The following is an 18,979-nucleotide window of genomic DNA, read 5'->3' as shown; positions in this document are numbered from 1 at the left end:
ATCCATTTAAGACTCTTATGGTCCGTCACTAAGGAAAATTTGTTACCTAGCAAGTAATGTCTCCAAAGTTTGAGAGCATGGATGATAGCCAATAGCTCTAGATTGTGAGTAGCATAATTCCTTTCATGGCTCTTCAATTTTCTTGAAGAATATGCTACCGGTTGACCTTCTTGCATAAGCACACATCCTAAGGCAAGTGCACTAGCATCAGTTACCACTTCGAACTCCTTACTAAGATCAGAAAGTTTCAAGATGGGTGCTGATACTAAGCTTTGCTTTAGCTTGTCAAAGCTGGTCTATTCAACAGGTGACCATACAATTGCTACTTGCTTCTTTAGTAGATCGATCAGAGGCGCTGCAATCAAAGCATAATCTTTGATGAAGATCCTGTGCCATCCTGTCAATCCAAGAAAGCTACATATTTATTTGACAGAAGTTGGTGTTGGCCATTCCAGAACGTCTCTGACCTTGGTTGGATCTAGTGAAATTCCTTCCGCTGATACAATGAATCCCAGATATTCAATCTGTCGCTTAAAAAATGCACACTTCTTCTTCTTGGCATAAAGCTTGTGTGCTCTCATTGTTTTAAGAACAATGCCAAGCTGGGGTTCATGATCTTTTTCCTATTTAGAGTAGACTAGGGTATCGTCAAAGAAGACGAGTACGAAGTCATCAAGATAGGGCCTAAAGATATCCTACATTAACCTGTTGAAGGTAGCAGGAGCATTTGTCAGCCCGAATGACATCACTAGGAATTCAAAGTGTCCATACCTCACTACCACAAAAAGGCCTCTTAGACGCACTTTTAGACGCAATTTTTGAATTGAGAGAAAATCTTACGGGCGCGTCTATAAGCCCGTCTATTGGTGCATGTACCATTTCGCGTCTATAGTCGCATGTATAAGGAAATCCACACGCACCAATAGACGCGCTTTAGACACCCATATACATGCATCAATAAACGCGCACACAAAAACCAAAAATTATTATTTATTTAATTTCTTTTGTGCGTTTACAAGTGCATCTACATGGAAGATTAGACGGACACATAGACACGTGCATAGACGCACTTTTACATGCACCAATAGACGCGACTGCAAAACCAAAAATCTCATTTTAAAAAAAAAGATATTTAATTTCTTTTATTAATTTGAATTATATAGCACGTTTATGGGGCCATGTACTCTGCATTCTAGACGCGAGTATAGACACGCATTCAAATTGTGCATTTGGGAAAAACACAATGGATCTAAAGGCACGAGAATTGAAAAAAAAATTCCATGTATTCATTATATATCAAACACATTTACATGGGGAGTTTAAGTGCTTGCGACCTAAAGCGTGGCCGCAAGCAGTAGGCTCAAAGATGGATAATAGAAAAACAAGGAAACAATGCCATAGAGGAGGTATGGTGCTCCTCTACAAATCTAAAGAAGAAACATCTTCGCTAGCACCACCATTGCTACTAGCATCGCTATCCCCCTCCTCACTATGCTCCACATCAATCGGGGTTCGCCTACACACACAAAAGATCAAGGTTGCTTACATACAATTGCAAAGAAAAAGTTATAATTAGCCATAATTTTAATAGGAAAGTAAGAAAAACATACCTCCTTTGGCTGTCAAATCCTCATAGCCCGGTTGTATTGCTCCTCGGTGATGAGACCCTCCTCATAGAAGTGAAGCCATGTGGCTGTGCGGTTATGGTCTCGATGGTAACCTACCTCTCTAGGAGTAGGTATCCTACCAACGATAGTAGTCTGCAAAACAATTATGATATACAAACAATTATGAGATACAACGTATTAGAAAAAATTATATAAAGAATTGAAAAAAATATAAAATTTAAAAATCTAGAAATCAAAATATACTTACAAACTCTGCCTCCCGCGACTCTCTGCTGTCCGATCCGTAATGCGATGATCCCATAGTTTCCATTAGGATGCGTCGCGCCTCTGCGTGCTAGCGACTCTTCACTTTCTCTGCTGCTTTTTTCTTGGCTTTCTTCCACTCTATGCGGTGGCACATAGATGGATGGCTATAGGCTCCACACCCCTCCTCTTGTCTCCGCAGTGACTCCCTAGCGCATGTCATGAGGTGGGATCTTTTATTGTGAAGCAAATCCCTCACTTTTGTGCATCCCCAATCATCCAAGAATCGCTGACCCTCAAGATTTGGGTACCTCCTATGGACTGCCCTCAACACCTCCTGCCACCAGCTGCTTTTCTGATTCTTGAAGTAAATGAAATAATATTTATACATCGCATGCACAACGCTCCTCATGTATGCCATTACATCCCTTCCTTCATCATCATGGAAGATGCCACCAGTATCTGTAACTCTATAGTACTGGTGTACAGGCTCCTCTACGTGATCTTCTGGTGAGGGTGATCGCTCGCCACCTCCTAGAAAACCCCTACACAAGCCTCGTCCTCCCCCTCGACTCTCCCTCCTCCTTCTCTGTTGACTACCCTCTGCCTCACTAGATGCACGTGCTTCTGCAAATGCACGTGTGTCAGCTGACGCTTGTGCTTCAGCCGATGCATGTACATGCGATGCATGTGGAGTACCTGCAATTGGAGTTTGGACATTTGGTGTTTGGGAAGCAGTGCTAGGCAAAGACGTTAGAGGCATTCCGGACATGACATTGAATATCTTGTCTGTTGTGGGAGAGCGGCCAAGGTGTCTAGTCATCTCTCCCATGAAGTCTTCCTTACTAGGAAACTCTCCAAAAAAAGCATTGATCCCTCTGTTGAACAAGACCAATGTATCATTCATGCGCTCCAAATCTGGGTCATTGCTAGATGAACCAGGATGCGACATCTGCAAACAAAACACAAGAATAAGACAAATTTGCTAAACTGCAATATTGTGTAAACTGTACTATTGTGTAACATATTTGTACAATTCCATAAATAAAAACTTGTTTTTTTATCAAAGCTGACACGTGTATATTTGCATCTGAGATGCAGAATAGACGCGCTCTCAGACGCTTCCCTGAAGTCAAACCTTCTGGGCAGATCTCGTGTATATTCGGGTTTGAGATGCAAAATAGACGCGCTCTCCCAGAAGTCAAAGCTTCTGAGTAGAGTGCGTGTATATTCGCGTCTGAGACGCAGAATAGACGCGCTCTCAGAAACTTCTCTAAAGTCAAAGCTTCTGAGCAGAGCGCGTGTATTCTCGCGTCTGAGATGCAGAATAGATGCGCTTGGAGACGCGACTGCAAATGCGATAACAAGAAACATAGCTGCGCATCTATATTTGCGTCTGCACTGGAATCTACATGCGTTAAGTCGGCTGTTCTCAAGCCGACAACCGCCATCCATGATTTATTTGTGATATAAAAACTTCAATCATAGAAAGAAAGATCCTAATATAGAAAGAGAGAGAGAGAAAGGGAGGGAGAAAGAGAGAGAGAGAGAGAGAGAGGACTTACCTTGGGTCTTTGGTGTGGACAGGTGGTGGCGCTGCTTCCTTCCCCTTCCTCCTCTCCTTGGTGAGTTGTTCTCCCTTGATGCTTGCTGCTTGTTGTCTCCTCTCTTTGCCTCTTGTTCTCCTCTTTTTTGTTCTCTCTTTCTTCCTCTCCTTGGCTTACTTCTCTTTAGTTGTCTTTTTTCCCTTCTTTTCTCTTTGAAGTGAAAGAAGAGGTAAGTCATGAAGAGACTAGTGGAGGTAGACTGTATGTCAGCTGAACTCGAGCTCCAGAACGCGCAAAAAATGTAGAAAAGATGTAGTTTGAAAAGAAATCGCTTGTATCTTTTGAATTTTGACGTTTGCGTCTATTTTTGCGTGTACATGCATGTCTAAGTTTAGTAAATGCACTAATAGATGCGGATTTAGACGACAGACGCAGGCATAGACGCGCAGTTAGACGCAGGTATAGATACGCATTTAGCGCGTTTTTATCATAAGTTTTTGTATTTAAGATAAGTTTTGATAGTAAGTTCTTATCATAAGTTTTTATGTATTTATGATAAGTTTTGTGTATTTAAAATTGAATATCTTAGAATAATTAATACACCTTGAAGTTTTTATGTAAACATATTAATAACAAATTTGATGTTGTCATGAATTAGGTTTAATCATGTTGTCATCATCACCTAGTGCGGTGCATGCTGATGAGTCAACGAGCACATCTCAAGTGAGGATGAAACATTACATCTTCATAATCGAGATGCATGGTTACGACGAAAAATTAAATGCATGTGTGATCGTTGTTGAGGGTGTATTTTTTGAGCATGTCGAGTTGCAATGTCACACCTTAGCATGCATGGAGAATGGGACCGAGAAAAATCACCGGTATTCATTGTTTTTAATACTAAGATTGCTAGTCTATGTTTGAAATATATATCAACGTACATGTAACTCCCTTTTGTGGTTGAGCAGGATGCAGTGCCACATCCTCAGATGCTCCCTCCCGAGTTTCGAGAGGCTGCAAAACATCGACGCGAGGAGGTAAAGTCTTCAAGAAGAGTGGAGAGTGACGACCATGATAGTAGCCCTCATGAAATCCCCCATCAAGTTGTAGAGGATGAGATTTTGGACAACATGGTACACGATCTATTTTTGCAACCGGTTCGTGGAGAAGATCACTCGACGAAGCCAGATGACCCACTATACGTAGCGTCATCTACTCCATTGTATGAAGGTTGTACGTACTCCGTTCTTCGTGCGTCCCTTGAGATACTTAACTTGCAAACAATTTATGGATGGAGTAATGACAGTTTGAATGTGTTATTGAAGTAGGTATAAATTCAGTTTGGCTTATGAATCATAATATTAATTGTTCTATTTTGAAATCGGACACAAATATATGTTGGTGGTTTTTTAACTCACTTTTAAAAATATATGTAGGTTATTATCACAAATGCTTCCAAAAGGAAACAAATTGCCAACTAAGAGAGAGCAAGCAAGACATTACTTGACAACTCTGGAAGGCCTTGATTATGTCAAGATCCATGCATGTGTCTTATTTCGTGGGATTCATGAGTTCACACGAGAGTGTCCTGTTTGTGGTGAATCAAGATACGAAGTGGAGATAAAGTCAATGGATATGCCTCGTAAGGTTTTGCAACATTTTTCAATTATTCCACATATTCATCAAGTGTAAGTCTATTGGAAAGCTCATGTCATGGCATGCTAGTCATCGTTCAAGTGATGGAAAATGGAGGATCCCTGAAGACACACTGGCATGGCAACATATAGACAATTTGTGGCCCGTTTTCAAAGAAGAGCCAAGAAATTTGAGATTTGGTTTAGGTATGGATGGAATCAATCCATTTGGCATCAAAAGCACATCATACAGTGTATGGCCAATGGTATTGGTAAACTATAATATTCCTCCATCCATAGCAATTAAAAAGGGACATGTAATGTTGTCCCTTCTGATTCCTGGAAAGCACAAGATAAAAAAACATGGACATTTACTTAGAGGCTTTGATTGAAGAGTTAGAAATGTTATGGGAAGGTATTGAGGTGCAAGATACAAGTGCATCTACATCCTCTAGAGATTTCACTTTGAAGGCCATGTTGTTGTGGACCATGCATGACTTTCCAAGATATGGAGAGTGTTCAGGTACATGTATATAACGCCAGCCTTAAGACTTTCAATACATAAACTGATCATGAATACAGGATGCCATCCAATCCAACAAGGCATGAGGAGCTACCTCCACACCGATAGGATAACCGAAGTGTCTGGTTATATTTCCCTTTTAGGAATCACAATACCATTCCAGCCCAAAGCATGCACATCAGTTTCTATACAAGAGAGCGGTGTGGATTTCTATCATCTGAGTATTAATATGAAGTCCCGATGCCATAGCAAAAAGTTTCCACCTGACCATTCGAGCGATCAGCCTTAAGAAACATAAAGGAATAAACTACCAAAGATTAACCCACAAGTTGGGCCCCACTGGGAAGAGACAAACCAACGATCTCACCTTGATTGGCCAACTTATCCAACAAAGAAAGCATCGGATAAGTATTTAAGTTTCTTGCTTTCGTTTTTCAAATACAGGTTGTGTATCATCCAATGGTAAACAATAACTGATGGTGGTATATCATCCCTGTATCTAATTGTTCAAAACCAATATATGGTAATATTACTGACATAGAGATAGCAGATGACAATCCAATAATTAATGATGATGTACATGATAACACCATAATGGATGATATGCATGATATAGTACAAGATGTACCTCGCGAGGATGTTCAAGGAAACAGAGAAGAGGACAATAATGTGATTGATGATGATGAAGTTATTGAGCAATATAGCAACGCATCTGATAGTGGGATAGACTTATTTGTTTCGTTACTTCTTGGTAACATAGACCTAGAAGTGGATAGTTTAGCAAGGGCTGATCTCATTGAAGATGAGATGGATCATTCACTGTAACATACTTAATTCACTTAATGATTCAATGTGTATTCTTAATTCTATGGAAAATATCATACGCACATGTGCATACTCAAGAATCAATAGTCAAGTTTAAAGCTAAATTGAATTTTCCATAATAAAAAGGAAGTATTTTTTATCATCTTCAAGTAGAGAAATTATGAGATACATGCAATGCTTACTACTAATTGTATAATAAGGTTTGTGTCGCTTGCCGCTAATTACTTATATCAGGCTTGTCAACTGGAGAGCAATGCATTCATTAGAGAGCAATGCAAAAATAATTATTAACTTTGGTTTTTTTATTATATTTACTTATTTCAGGCTTGTCAACTGGAGGAACTGCCATTCATTAGAGAGCAATGAAAAAATAATTATGAACTCTAGTTTTTTTATTATATTAAGTCCAATTTCAGGTGGTTTAATTATAATTACGCATCTGAAAATGCGTCTATATTCGCATCTATCTGCGCGGATATATAGACACAAAATTCTTGTCTATTTACATGCTCTTTTACACGTGCATATAGACGCAATGATAGATGTGCCCGACTTTGCGAGTCTAACATGTGCATCTATGACTCATTTCTGTTGTGGTGCCTTGTGCTGAATGCAGTCTTCGAGGTATCTTCTTCCTTGATCCTTATCTGATAATATCCAGATCTAAGATCTATCTTAGAGAAGATCTTCGCATCTTGAAGACGGTCAAGTAATTCATCTATTCTTGGAATGGGGTATTTATTTTTAAGGGTTGATTGATTCAATCCTCTGTAGTCAATGCATAGCTGAAGCATTCCATCTTTCTTCTTTTGGAACAGTAATGGAGCTCCCCATGGTGAACTGGTAGGACGGATGTAGCCTTGGTCTAACAGTTGCTTGAGTTGCTCTTTCAGTTCAATAGCTTCTGGGATGGACATCCTATACAGCCTCTTTGCGACTGGTGCAGCTCCTAGTGCCAACTTGATTTCGTGGTCAACTTCCCTTTGAGGAGGAAGTTCTGTCAGCTCTTCAAGAAATACGTCTGCGTATTCCTTTAACCATGAAGGTTCTTCCCTAGATTCATGATTCTGATCTAGCTTATTCAGTTTAATCAGATAGACATGTAGGCCCTTCCTAACACCTTTTATTATCTGTGTTGCTTTTTCTAGCTGTATTTTTGGCTTACCAGCCTCTCCTTGAGTTGTAACTAGTTCCCCTTCAGAATTTTGGAAGGAGACTTGGCCCTTTTTACAATGGATGTGGACATCATTGGGTATTAGCCAATTCATTCCAAGCAAACATTCGTGGACACCTAGGTTCATTACCCTGAACCTCACCGAAGTCGGCTTTCCACCCAGTAGGAATTTCACCTTAGCAGTTTGCCTAGTACAAGAGACCTCATGACCATTTGCCAATTCCACAAGTAAAGTAGGTGCGTCTATTGTAGCTATCCCTAGCCTTTTTGCACAGATCGGTGAAATGAAGGAATGTGTACTGCCACAATCGATTAGGGTTTTGAAGCTTTTACCTTCATAATCCGATGGAGTTTGGATCACTGAGAATTGGCAATTCGGACCCTTCTTGTGAAGAGCGGTGTGAACCGTTGCCCTCTCAATGTCAGCATCCATGGATGGATCTTCTTCATCGCCTAGCCCCTTGTTGGAAAAACTGGAGGTTCTCCCTCTGGCCATGACGGTGGCTCCTTGGCCATGGGCGACTCCTTGGAATGGCCCTTGGCGATGTCCTCTGCTAATCTTGGGACACTGCCTCTTGAAGTGTCCGAGCTCATTGCAATGGAAGCAACATAGATTGTGGTCATTACCTTGTGTAGGAACAAAGTTGTTGACAGCATTGGTCCTAGCTTTCTTCATTTGTCCTTGATTCTGACCCTGCACTCTCTTAGTTTGAGCCTTATATATTCCCTTATTCTGATCCCTGTAAGGCCAAGTCTTGTTGTTCCTTGGCTTGGTCTGCACCTCCTGTATTATTGGTGAAGCTTGAATGAGTGCGTCTTGTAGGTCCGTTGGGCGCATTGATTCCAAGCGGGTGTTTAGGGGTGGATTTAACCCAGCACAAAACTTTGACACTTGTTGTGTCATATCCATTGGTGGTGCGTACTTTAAGAGAGAAATGAACTTTGAGTAATATTCATCAAGGGATAGTCCAAGCTGCTTCAATTCATAGAATTCGTTCATCTTCTGTGTGTGGTAGGCAGGTGGCAGATACCTCCCTCGCATAGCTTCCTTAAGCTTCTCCCAAGTGACTGTCCCTTCCGAGATCCCTTGGTCTCTGCACCACTCTTTCCACCAAAGTCTTGCTTCGCCTGTAAGATTAAGTTTGGTGAGCATGGCTTGGTTAGCAGGTGCAGTTCCTGCTGCCTCAAAATAGTCCTCCATGGACTCGATCTAGATCTCAGCGTCAACTTGAACAGTCCTTCCCTTGACATTGAACTTAGGTGGCTTAATTTGTTTGAGAAGGAACTTCTTCTCTTGAATCACAGCTATACTTAGTGCAGGGGTCGGACTTGGAACCTGCACTTGGGATTATGCCTGGACCATAAGATTCTTTATGTTAAAAACTTATCAAATGTTTCCCATATTACGTTAATATGACCAGCACATCTTTTAGCCAAGTGACCTAATCACTTAACTCCTTTGCCAACATTTACAATCAGGATAGACAATAGTAAAAAGTTTTATTCATTTATGAGGGCATAGCCCTTTGAGTACATTTATTTTTGAGTAAGTAGAACAAGTTGTTTGGTACATCAGTTTAGGGAAATAGGATTGTGTTACAATCCGCTACAGGAACTGAGTAATAATATGGAGTGGGGTCATGGATTTTCAGGAAATGATAAGTCATAGGAAGATCGGGGTAACCCTTCCTTTGATACCTGTTCTTCTCATAGCGCCCTAGCACTTTGATTCTGTCGGCAGGGATCACCCGGGTCACTTCTTCATAGACATACTTGTTTTGCTTGACTTGCCGATTGCCAACATGCAAGGTTGCATTTGCGTGAGCTTCGACAAAGATGAAAAGCTTTACGATCTTTAAATCCTCCATCCACTTGATTCTCTTCAAGTTGGTCTGAAGGTATGCAAGTCGGTGGGCTGCTATGTAGTATATTCTTGATTCTCCCATCCATCTCCGTTCCACATACAGGGGTGAAGGATTATAGATGCGGTCCAAAATATTCATCATGCCTAGCCTCTGACGATAATCTGAAGCATGCATTGCAGTCATGAACATGACCTGGAACACCAAGAACTTGCTCCAAGCTTTGTGACTCTGCAACCCAGTATCCATAAGTGAGTAAGGAAATGTTTTCAACAGAAAGCACTGCTCTATTCCACTCACCTTCCCCTAGTTATCCCCTTATTCCCTTTATTTTCCTCCATTAAGTTCCCTTGTAAATCTTAGATCCCATTGGTTGGCTCTGATACCAACTGTAATATGCCCGCTTGTCTACTTGCGGGACACGTCTTAGCAGCCCATCGGGAGGACGTTCTAGAAAGCTCTGCCTGGCACTAGTAGGGAATGACATAGGGTTTGCGATCTAGGTCTTCCCAAGTCTACCCCGAGTGGAAGTGTCCAACCGTTCCCACTTGGGATCGACCTGAGGTCAAGGTTCCTTTCCTATCAACAAAGTCTCTGAGGAGAAGCTAGCGTCGAGCTCCAGAAGTACCACTTTGCATAGGAACAACAGAGTCGAAGCGGATTCATGCTCCACTTGGTTCATGGAGAATGGGAAACGAGAGGGATGCGAAGGTCAACCTCTCTGTCATACGGAATAGTTCCATTCCTTTCCCCTAAAACAGAAAAAACTGGAAATTCTACATCTACTGATATTAGTCTTCATTGTCTTGTTATCTCATCATTTGAGAAAAGTTCCCAGCTAATCGGGACCACCCTTCCGTAGGATGGACCTAAGTCACGTCCACCACACTTTCCTCAGTTTGCTTTAGTTATCTAATTACCTACCACACTATGTTTTAACATGCAAAAGCAGCTTCCTTAATTAATCAAATTAATCACGGGTTCCTTTATGCAACTTAGGCACTGACACAAAAACAATGTCAAGCAAATTGCTTTTTCTCCAATATCTGCTTTTTATTTATAAAAATCCTATTGTTCATCCAATATCACGCCCGAAGGCTAACCAGCAATCTACATGATTGCTGCTCCAAGTTCCGCCTATTGACTAGTACCCAGGCCTCGAGATCCCATCTCGAGTCACGTCGGCCTCTTGTGTGGGATCCAAAGGCAAGGAATTTACAGCTAGAACCTCCCTTGACACCCAAGCGTCCTCCCTCTCCAAGCAGCACCCACAGAGAGACTCTCGCAACGGGTTAGGTCCATATACCCGGCGCGGCTAACAACCCCCTTGGATAGGGCCAGGCAGACAATCGGAGGTAATTGTTCCTGCCTCTCCCTCTAGACTTTTAACCTGAAGCATTAAGTGTTTTCCTTGAATTAATTCCTTTGAGCAAAGAGATCAAATAATGTACCTAAGTACAAGCACAAACATTTCAAAGGTGGTTTGAACAACCGACTGCTAAGGTGTGACTCCTTTTTTTCCCGGATGCTCCCAGCATCCAATCTTGGGTCTTTTCGCGACTTGGCAAGATCCCAAAAATTCAGAACAGGATTACGCAAGCAAATGTTCTTGGTAAGTTAACTTATTTTTGACTTGCCCTTTTCCCTTGGGTTTTACCTTAGGATATCTTAATCCCTAACTCAAGCATTAGCTGGTCAGTCAAGGCAATGGACATGCCATATTCACAACCCAACCAAGGGTCTTTTAATCTCTAGTTCCAACCAAGCTCAGTTAACACACATGGCAACACATGATTCTTCATTTAGACCTTCAAGATGCAGTCTAGATGCATGCGATCCTTCCAATTCTCTTAGTGTGGTTCTATTCAAGATTTCCCAATCAACCTTAACCATCACGCACATTGTGCGTTTAGTATAGTTGTAACCCGTAGACGACTTTTATCTCTCTTTATTCTTGGCAACAAGTACTTATTTCTAATGCACCGGATCACATGTGACTTGCGTATATGGAAGTCTAGGGTTTTGTCTAATGATGCATAGAAATTAACATTTTATGTGTTTCTTTTAACCATGATTGCGAAACGTGAATTCTAAATGACTATTCATGCACTGAACTGGTTAAAAAGCTATCATTTTATGTGAAGTAAGGCGATAACCCTATCATTTTATGTGTGTAAAAGCTATCATTTCATGCATATAATCTTATGAGAATTCCAAACTCTACTGTTGCATGCATACAACTTAGTACTTAGAGTAAATAGAACCCTAAGACTCGTTCCTGTTCCATGCACGTCACTCATCTTTTCCACGAGAAATAATACCTAATTAAAATTTTTAATAAAAAGCTTATAACCTGGGCTTGATTCGTGCTTGTTGCGTTGGTCGCTCCCCTCGCCCCTCCAGCATTACGGTAGCTTGGGCGCCTACGCTTCCCGCTACTTTCTTCTTGGGAGCCATTCGCCTCGCAGAGATTGGGCAGTCCGGACCTTAACGGGTTTCTGGTTGACAGGTTCGGTAGGAAAGACCACTGGATGGGGTCCTTCGCCGAGAGGGTGGTTTGGGTGTGGCTCCTTGCAGCTACTCACCACTCTCAATGTCACTCCCTCTCCTTCTTTCTCTCTCTCTCTCTCTCTTCCTCGTCTCTCCTCTTGTCCTCCTACTCTTTCTCTCTCTCCTCCACTTCTTCTTCCTTTCTTGTATTCTCCTACTCTCCCTCTCTCTCTCCTTCTCTTCTTCTCCTCTCCCTCTCCCACTTCTTTTCTTATTCTTTCCCTTCCCTCTCTGTCTCTCCTTCTTCTCTTCTTCTCTCTTTTTACTTCTCTCTCTCTCTCCTTCTCTTCCCTCCTTCTCCTTCTCTCCCTCTTCTTCTCTCCTCTCTCCCATTCCTTCTTCTTCTCTTCTCTCCTTCTCTTCTCTCCTTCTCCTTCTCCTTCTCTCCTTCCCCTTCTCTTCTCTCTCTCCCTTCTTCTTTCTCTTCCCACTCCTCCTTCTTCCCTCTCTGCAATCTTTCTCCTTCACTCCTTCTCTCTCCCTCCTTCTTTCTCTTTCCACTCCTCCTTCTTCCCTCTCCTCACTCCTTCTCCTTCATTCCTTCTCCTTCTCTTCTCTCTCTCCCTCCTTCTTTCTCTTCCCACTCCTCCTTCTTCCCTCTCCTAACTCCTTCTCCTTCACAGGTTGGGTGCGTAGATCATGACAGAGGAGGGTGTCACCGCCAGCTGTCACAGGGGAAGAAAATGGGCTGAGTCGTCAGCCTCGGTGGCGGTGCAGTTGGCTAGCACATCGGACCAAGGCTGCCATTGCAGTAGGGCGCAAGCGGGGAAACTCTGATTGAACGGCCAGGGGGGTGGTAGAGCACTGACGGTGGGGTGGCTATGGCCGAGAGCCCCAGGGGGGGACTGCAGTCACTGCGGATGACCTTCAACGGAGGCCCAAGGGACCTAGGCAGTTGGCAGACGGGGAGGGATGTGACATAAGGAAGGGGGGGCGTAGCCTTTGTCTGTCGCCGGGGGAGGGGAGAAGCCTCCCCTATAGGAGGTAGGTGGCATGGCCACCTCTCCCACTTGGAGGTTGCATGCCTCCCCCCCCCCCGACGTGCTGTCGGCAAGGAGAGAGGGGGGAGTAAAAAAATTTGTGCTAAAGATAATAAATTTTTATCCTTTTGGAATTACAAGGGGGGTTCCTATGGCATCTTACAGTTGAAGAAGAAAACTATGTCCCTTCTCTTTCCGTTTCCTTTTATTGTTACAATGGAAAAATCATACTATGAAATGTGTTCTTCATTATATAGTGGTACAAAAACTATTAAGATTGTACTATAAAATATATTCTGGTTTATGTTTTTGTGACAAGTTTCAAAGGTCACCTGTACTTTTACTACTCTTCATAATAACTTTGTCATGAAACCTTTGCTTTTAGGTCATGTGCTAAGTGATTCTAAGAATCACCACTAATGCTAGCATGCCAAATAAAAATATGTATCAAATTTTACAACCTTTCAAAGGATGCCTAAAAACACCTCCATGAGGGGATGATGTGTAGTTACTTTACTTAATACATATCACACCTTATAAGTTTATAGAAAAGTTGCACAAATGACAATATAGTTCATAAAATTATCAATTCAAATTTGGATTAAAATTTCTATTTTTTTGAAATGAGAAGAGAAGAAATATGTATTTTGAGACAAGAACAAAAAATGGAATGTCTTACTTGCTATTGAGAAGAACAAAAAGAAAAATGTGTTGCTCTTGAGAAAAGGAGAAAGAAGAAGTATAAAATATTGCTTCTCTCTTGTGTCTTGTCCATTTAGCCCTTCTTGCATGTGTCTCTTAGCGATAAGACTTGACTTAAAATGGAAATTAATTGTTGGTAGGTTTGATATGTATCCCTATTTTTTGCACATTTATAGTTGCATTTAAACTTTAGTTTAATACGCATTTATAGGCATGCTTAAAAGCATATAAAAGCTTTTATGTTGGGCATGACTATAAACACATTAGTAAACATGTTGCTCAACATGCCCAGAAAACCACATCTATTAACCATGTCTATGCTTCCAGTTTTTTAAAATGTGAGTGACCTCAATGGCTATGATGTAAAAATAGGTACACCCCCAAATCCAAGGAATCTAGAACAACTAGCCTCTTAACAGCCTCTTAAACAAATAGATTTTCATCATAGTGTGCTTTTCATAGAAGAAGTTCAAACAAATAGTAACCTTTTTTTAGTAGCATTCTTTCTTAAAGGTAGGCCCCTCAAGTCAAGTTAGCTAGGGGTAATCTTTTTGAAGAAGAACCACCTTATCATTGCACCATTGTAGTAGCATGTGCCATTATTGGCGATCCTAACAAAGAGCCTTGATGAAAAAAGACTAACATGGTCTAATACTTCCTAAAGCTTGACTATAGCCCTATCATATGCATAGACTATTTTAAATTATTGGCGATCCTAACAAAGAGCCTTGATGAAAAAAGACTAACATGGTCTAATACTTCCTAAAGCTTGACTATAGCCCTATCATTCAAAACCAACATGCATAGACTATTTTAAATGCTTAAGTTCTGAAAAGAATATAAAATTTATAAGTGGAAAACTAATGAAAAATCATCTAAAACCATATTCTTAGCTATGATGAAGGATTGATTACACTTTACAAGATGGAAAGGCTATATGAGATGAATGGGCCCTTACCAATTAATGGAAAGGCTGAGATAAATCCTACTTTTGACTCTTTAGTCAGTTTCTCAGGTGAATGGCCAAGGAATTTATTTACTTGACATGTTCGAGCTCTCTATACATACTTAGAATACATATCCATGTTCTAGAAAATTGCCATCTCTTTCTTTTTTACCTCTGTAGCAATCAATCGATCGCATCATTATTATCATAATCTCTCTCTCTCTCTCTCTCTCTCTCTCTCTCTCTCTCTCTCTCTCTCTCTCTCTCTCTCTCTCTCTCTCTCTCTCTCTCTCTCTCTCTCTCTCTCTCTCTCTCTCTCTCTCTCTCTCTCTCTCTCCCCTTGTAAGTGACTTCAATGTCAATTATGTAAATGAGATACACACCTAGAGTGAAGAACTTCAAAATAGCTAGTGTCTTTGGCAAAGAGAGCCTCATCATCACGTGCTTTTCATGGAAGTTCAAATGAATAATAACCTTAGAGAAAGTGGGTGGGCAAGCATTGCCTTTGGTTATTAATATTGTTTGCTTTTGTGATTAGCATTCTTTCCTGAAAGTGCACCAGTTAGCTCAAGTTTACTACAAGCAATTTTTTGAGCATGACCACCTTGACACCACATAGATTTGGTATGGCTTTTCCTTCTCTTATTGTGGCATTAGATAATGTAAATGTGATCATATGAATGCCAAATCTCTACAATGCTCTTAATTTCAAAAGTGTTAATCCTATTTTATCATGTATAATGTGTTGACATAAGCTTACAACATTGTTTATTAGCATTGCCCTTTAGGGCATATGCTTATACAATGGTGCGAGCAGCGGTGACAATGTGGTGCATGTCCCAAAAATTTTACCCACGATTAACTTTAATTAGGTAGTCCACTTAGCCTTGAAATGTGTGGATAGCTTGATTTTCGAGAGAGAAGAGTTTATTTTTAGAAGATTAAAGAAACTAATGTTCTCTGTCTCTCTCTCTCTCTCTCTCTCTCTCACTCAAAAAAGAAAAGAAAAGAAAAAAGGGGTAATGCTCTACAAGATACCATAATCATTCTGTCAAACAAAAATGGATTTTTTGCTTCTAAGGCTTCAGAAAATTCTTCCTCATCTCTACCTTCTATGAGTAGGATAGACTCTTCTAGCTTGCTTTCATAATCTTCTTCTGCATTATCACTTTTTTCCTCTTCAGATTCTGTTTGTACTATGGGGATCCTGTAAGAGAAGAACAAGCTCTCTGTTATATCTTTAGCTTTCTTGTTCTACAAGCAAAGTATATCATGTGGTGGAGATTCGTATAATAAAATTTAAAAGCAACTTTATTTTTACTTCTCAACTAGTTTGTTGTGAAACCTTTGCTTACGACCAAAGGGAAACGCTAGTATGGCTTAGACCTTATTTAAGGATGCCTAAAAAACATCTCCATGAGGTGATGATGTGGAGTTCTTATACTTAAATACATACGGCACATTATAGTTTTTATAAAAGAACAACTTGCACAAAGGACAACATACAGAGTGTAAAAATTCATGAAACGATTAGGTGAAAGTATATATAACATTACGGCTATTAATTAGGTTTAAGAAAAGAAAAGAAATGACCTAGAGACTTCGAATGTTACTGAAGGAAGCTTTTTCTCGCCATCGAGCTACAGTCGAGAGCTACAGTCGAGTCAAGATGGTTTCTTTAAATAAATATGGCTCACAACCGCGGGAGCACAGAGAGAGAGAGAGAGAGAGAGAGAGAGAGAGAGAGAGAGAGATTGCCAATGGCGATGAGGGTTGCAGCCGGTTTTTCTCAAGCGAGGGTGCGATGCTTCAGCACTTCGCTGATTCGCACCCATGTACTACTACAAGTGGGGAACGGTTACACTGCCTCAAGTGTGGGCGCTCCTTCGACAGCAAGCGGCCCGCACTTGAGCAGGATTGCAAGAATACCAGCAGGCATCATCCGCATGGAATCGCAGCTATGGCCGTCTCATCGCCGCAGCAGACGCCAGTTGGCGGATGTTAGCATCAATGATCTCAGCAATCCATTGATCATGGCTCGCATGAGGTTGATCAGTGGCAGCACTCGTGTCGATGTTGTTGGCGGGCCGTTAAAGCCAAGTATTACAACGTCAGGTACTCGTGATCGGAAGGATCCGACCACTCATAAGGAGATTATGACGACGATGATGAAGGTGTCGTGCGATGCCTGCGGGCAGAGCTTCGACAGCTTCGACGCCCTTCACCAGCACCAATGGGACAAGCCCTACCACACCCGTGTGTCGCGATGGCGCATGCCAGTGTACGGCTCCAACCTTCGAGAGTGCTCGCAGTGTCTGGAGGTGTTTAGCGGCGGAGGCGAGCTGGAGCAGCACTTCATTCGAGCGCACCCGTGTACTCTCTCTCTCTCTCTCTGTCTGTGGCAATGATCTATTGCAATCTGGTGATCTTGATGATAACCTTCGCATAACATCGTAATGCAGTGACAGAGATAACTTTCAACACGGGGGATGAGCGCAGCACCGACACATGGATACAAATTACCGAGAAATTCAAGTTTGCATGGAAGCGGCCAACGGAGTCGCCTGTCGTGCATTATATCTTCAAGGTCAACAACATGGGGTGGAGGAGGAGGAAATACGAGGAGTACAGGGTGGAGCTGAAGAAGCAGATGCAGCTGGAGGCAGAGGAGGAGGGGGCAGACCTGGACGTGAGGCGGCGGGTGCTCGAGAACGGCAACGAGTTGCAGCGCTACCACGGCACCACGGTCATGTGCGACCAGCTGGGCCGCCTCCAATCAGGCCGGGCCGGCACGCGGTCGTCGGATCATCGTGATGATGACCTGCTGTGCTCCATCGAGGGCTGCGGTCTATGTGGGATCTTGGAGGAGGGCTTCCGGAAGGCCAAGCACCGTGCGCGCTTCCAGCGCTTTGGCAGAGGCATCTACGTCTCCGCCACCTCCAGCAAAGCCCACCACTACGTCAGGATGAACGCCGGCAGCCACCACCAGTTCAGGGTCATGCTGGTCACCAAGGTCCTCGCGGGCCGCACGTACCAGTCCACCCACAACCTCACCCACCTCAGCATGCCTCCCCCCGGCTTCCACTCTGTTCAAGGTGTCCCCGGGCCAGTCCTTAACTACGACGAGCTCGTCCTCTACGACGACCGGGCTATCCTCCCCGACTACATCATCTTTTACTCTCTCAATCACGTGGGATCACATCTCGGTTAACCAAGCACACTATCATCTATCTGGCATATGTGGTGGAAAAGTTCACTTGCACTTCTCGTTAGTCTAACTTCGAGTGTACCTTCGAGAAGCTAGTTCTAACTTCGAGTGCAAGTGCGCTTTTCCACCACATATACTAGTATATTTGCTTGTTTAGCCAAGATTTGAACCCATGACGATCACAACCCAATACTAGCATTTTGTATAGTTTCATGTGCACTTTCATCCTTTGGAAGAAACTTTTGTTATTTCAATACATACTTAGGATTGTTGGGGCACTTTTTCCCTCTTAGGAGGTTTTTTTCCCCTGACTTTATACATATACCTATTCACTTTAGGTCATACCAAGTCTTGTAAATTTTTTTCTATTGTTACTACTCAATACACTTCACTCTGCTCTCTTAAGCTTCTACTTCTTTAGGTTGTGTATGTGCATTCTTGTAACTCTAAATCCATCAATTGGTGTCAAGGCTTTGACCTCTTGGATGACACAAGGAACTTTAGACACAAGACTAGATAGTAAAAGGACCCGCATATAGTAAATGAATAAATTTTTCTAGTTAGCACGTAGGAATTTTAATATTCAAACTAGGTTTTTAATTTTACTATATAGAAATGAAGCTATAACTAGTAAAATGATTCTTACCTAGTAAATGTACGAATTTTTTCTAGTTACCATGTAGGAAGTTTTGGATATAAACTAATATTTTAATTTTACAAGATAAATATATACAAAGCCAGAAAAACAAAATAAGTGTCTCTATAGCAAAGCAAACAAATACTTTTTTAGTCATAGAAAACAATAATGTTTATATAACCAAGCTAAGAAATTAACACTTGTTGCAAGCATGTCAAGCTAGTGTGTTGTGCCTCAACCTATGTTGCCAAGTATAGGAGAGTTATTAGTGTAGCTTATGTCTCAATCTCCTCTTGCATGTATTTCATCCAAAACACACTAATTCATGTATAGATAATGATGGAATAAGCTTTCATTGTAGCCATTGTTTGCAGCAAACATAGTTTTGTAGTGCAAAGATGAGGGTCTATAGAACTATAGTGTGATGTAGTAGGTAATATGGAGATTTTATTATGGAAACATTATAAATATGCAAAACATTAAAAATAAATGAGCCTATTCAATGCTATGAAATGTAATA

At 41.6% G+C, this 18,979-nt stretch overlaps 1 protein-coding gene across 1 annotated transcript; it reads left to right on the top strand.

Moving 5' to 3' along the window:
* Positions 1-16,222: 16,222 nt before the first annotated feature.
* Positions 16,223-18,221, top strand: LOC148030398 (uncharacterized). The gene is made up of 2 exons (XM_087687250.1): positions 16,223-16,987; positions 17,077-18,221. The coding sequence occupies exons 1-2, from the start codon at positions 16,303-16,305 to the stop codon at positions 17,823-17,825; spliced, it is 1,434 nt and encodes a 477-aa protein (XP_087543376.1). The 5' UTR covers positions 16,223-16,302; the 3' UTR covers positions 17,826-18,221.
* Positions 18,222-18,979: the final 758 nt, after the last annotated feature.

Source organism: Lygodium microphyllum, chromosome 10 (genome assembly GCF_053477565.2).
Source record: "Lygodium microphyllum isolate KBCC chromosome 10, Lygodium_microphyllum_v1.1.10, whole genome shotgun sequence".
Lineage (NCBI taxonomy): Eukaryota > Viridiplantae > Streptophyta > Polypodiopsida > Schizaeales > Lygodiaceae > Lygodium > Lygodium microphyllum.
This window is presented reverse-complemented; position numbering and strand designations above follow the sequence as displayed.

Bases quoted from the DNA above. Each gene is read 5' to 3' on its own strand.
- LOC148030398 (XM_087687250.1), top strand. From the start codon at position 16,303: ATGGCTCACAACCGCGGGAGCACAGAGAGAGAGAGAGAGAGAGAGAGA. The intron at 16,988-17,076 runs GTACTCTCTCTC...ATCGTAATGCAG, and splicing joins CTTCATTCGAGCGCACCCGT to TGACAGAGATAACTTTCAAC.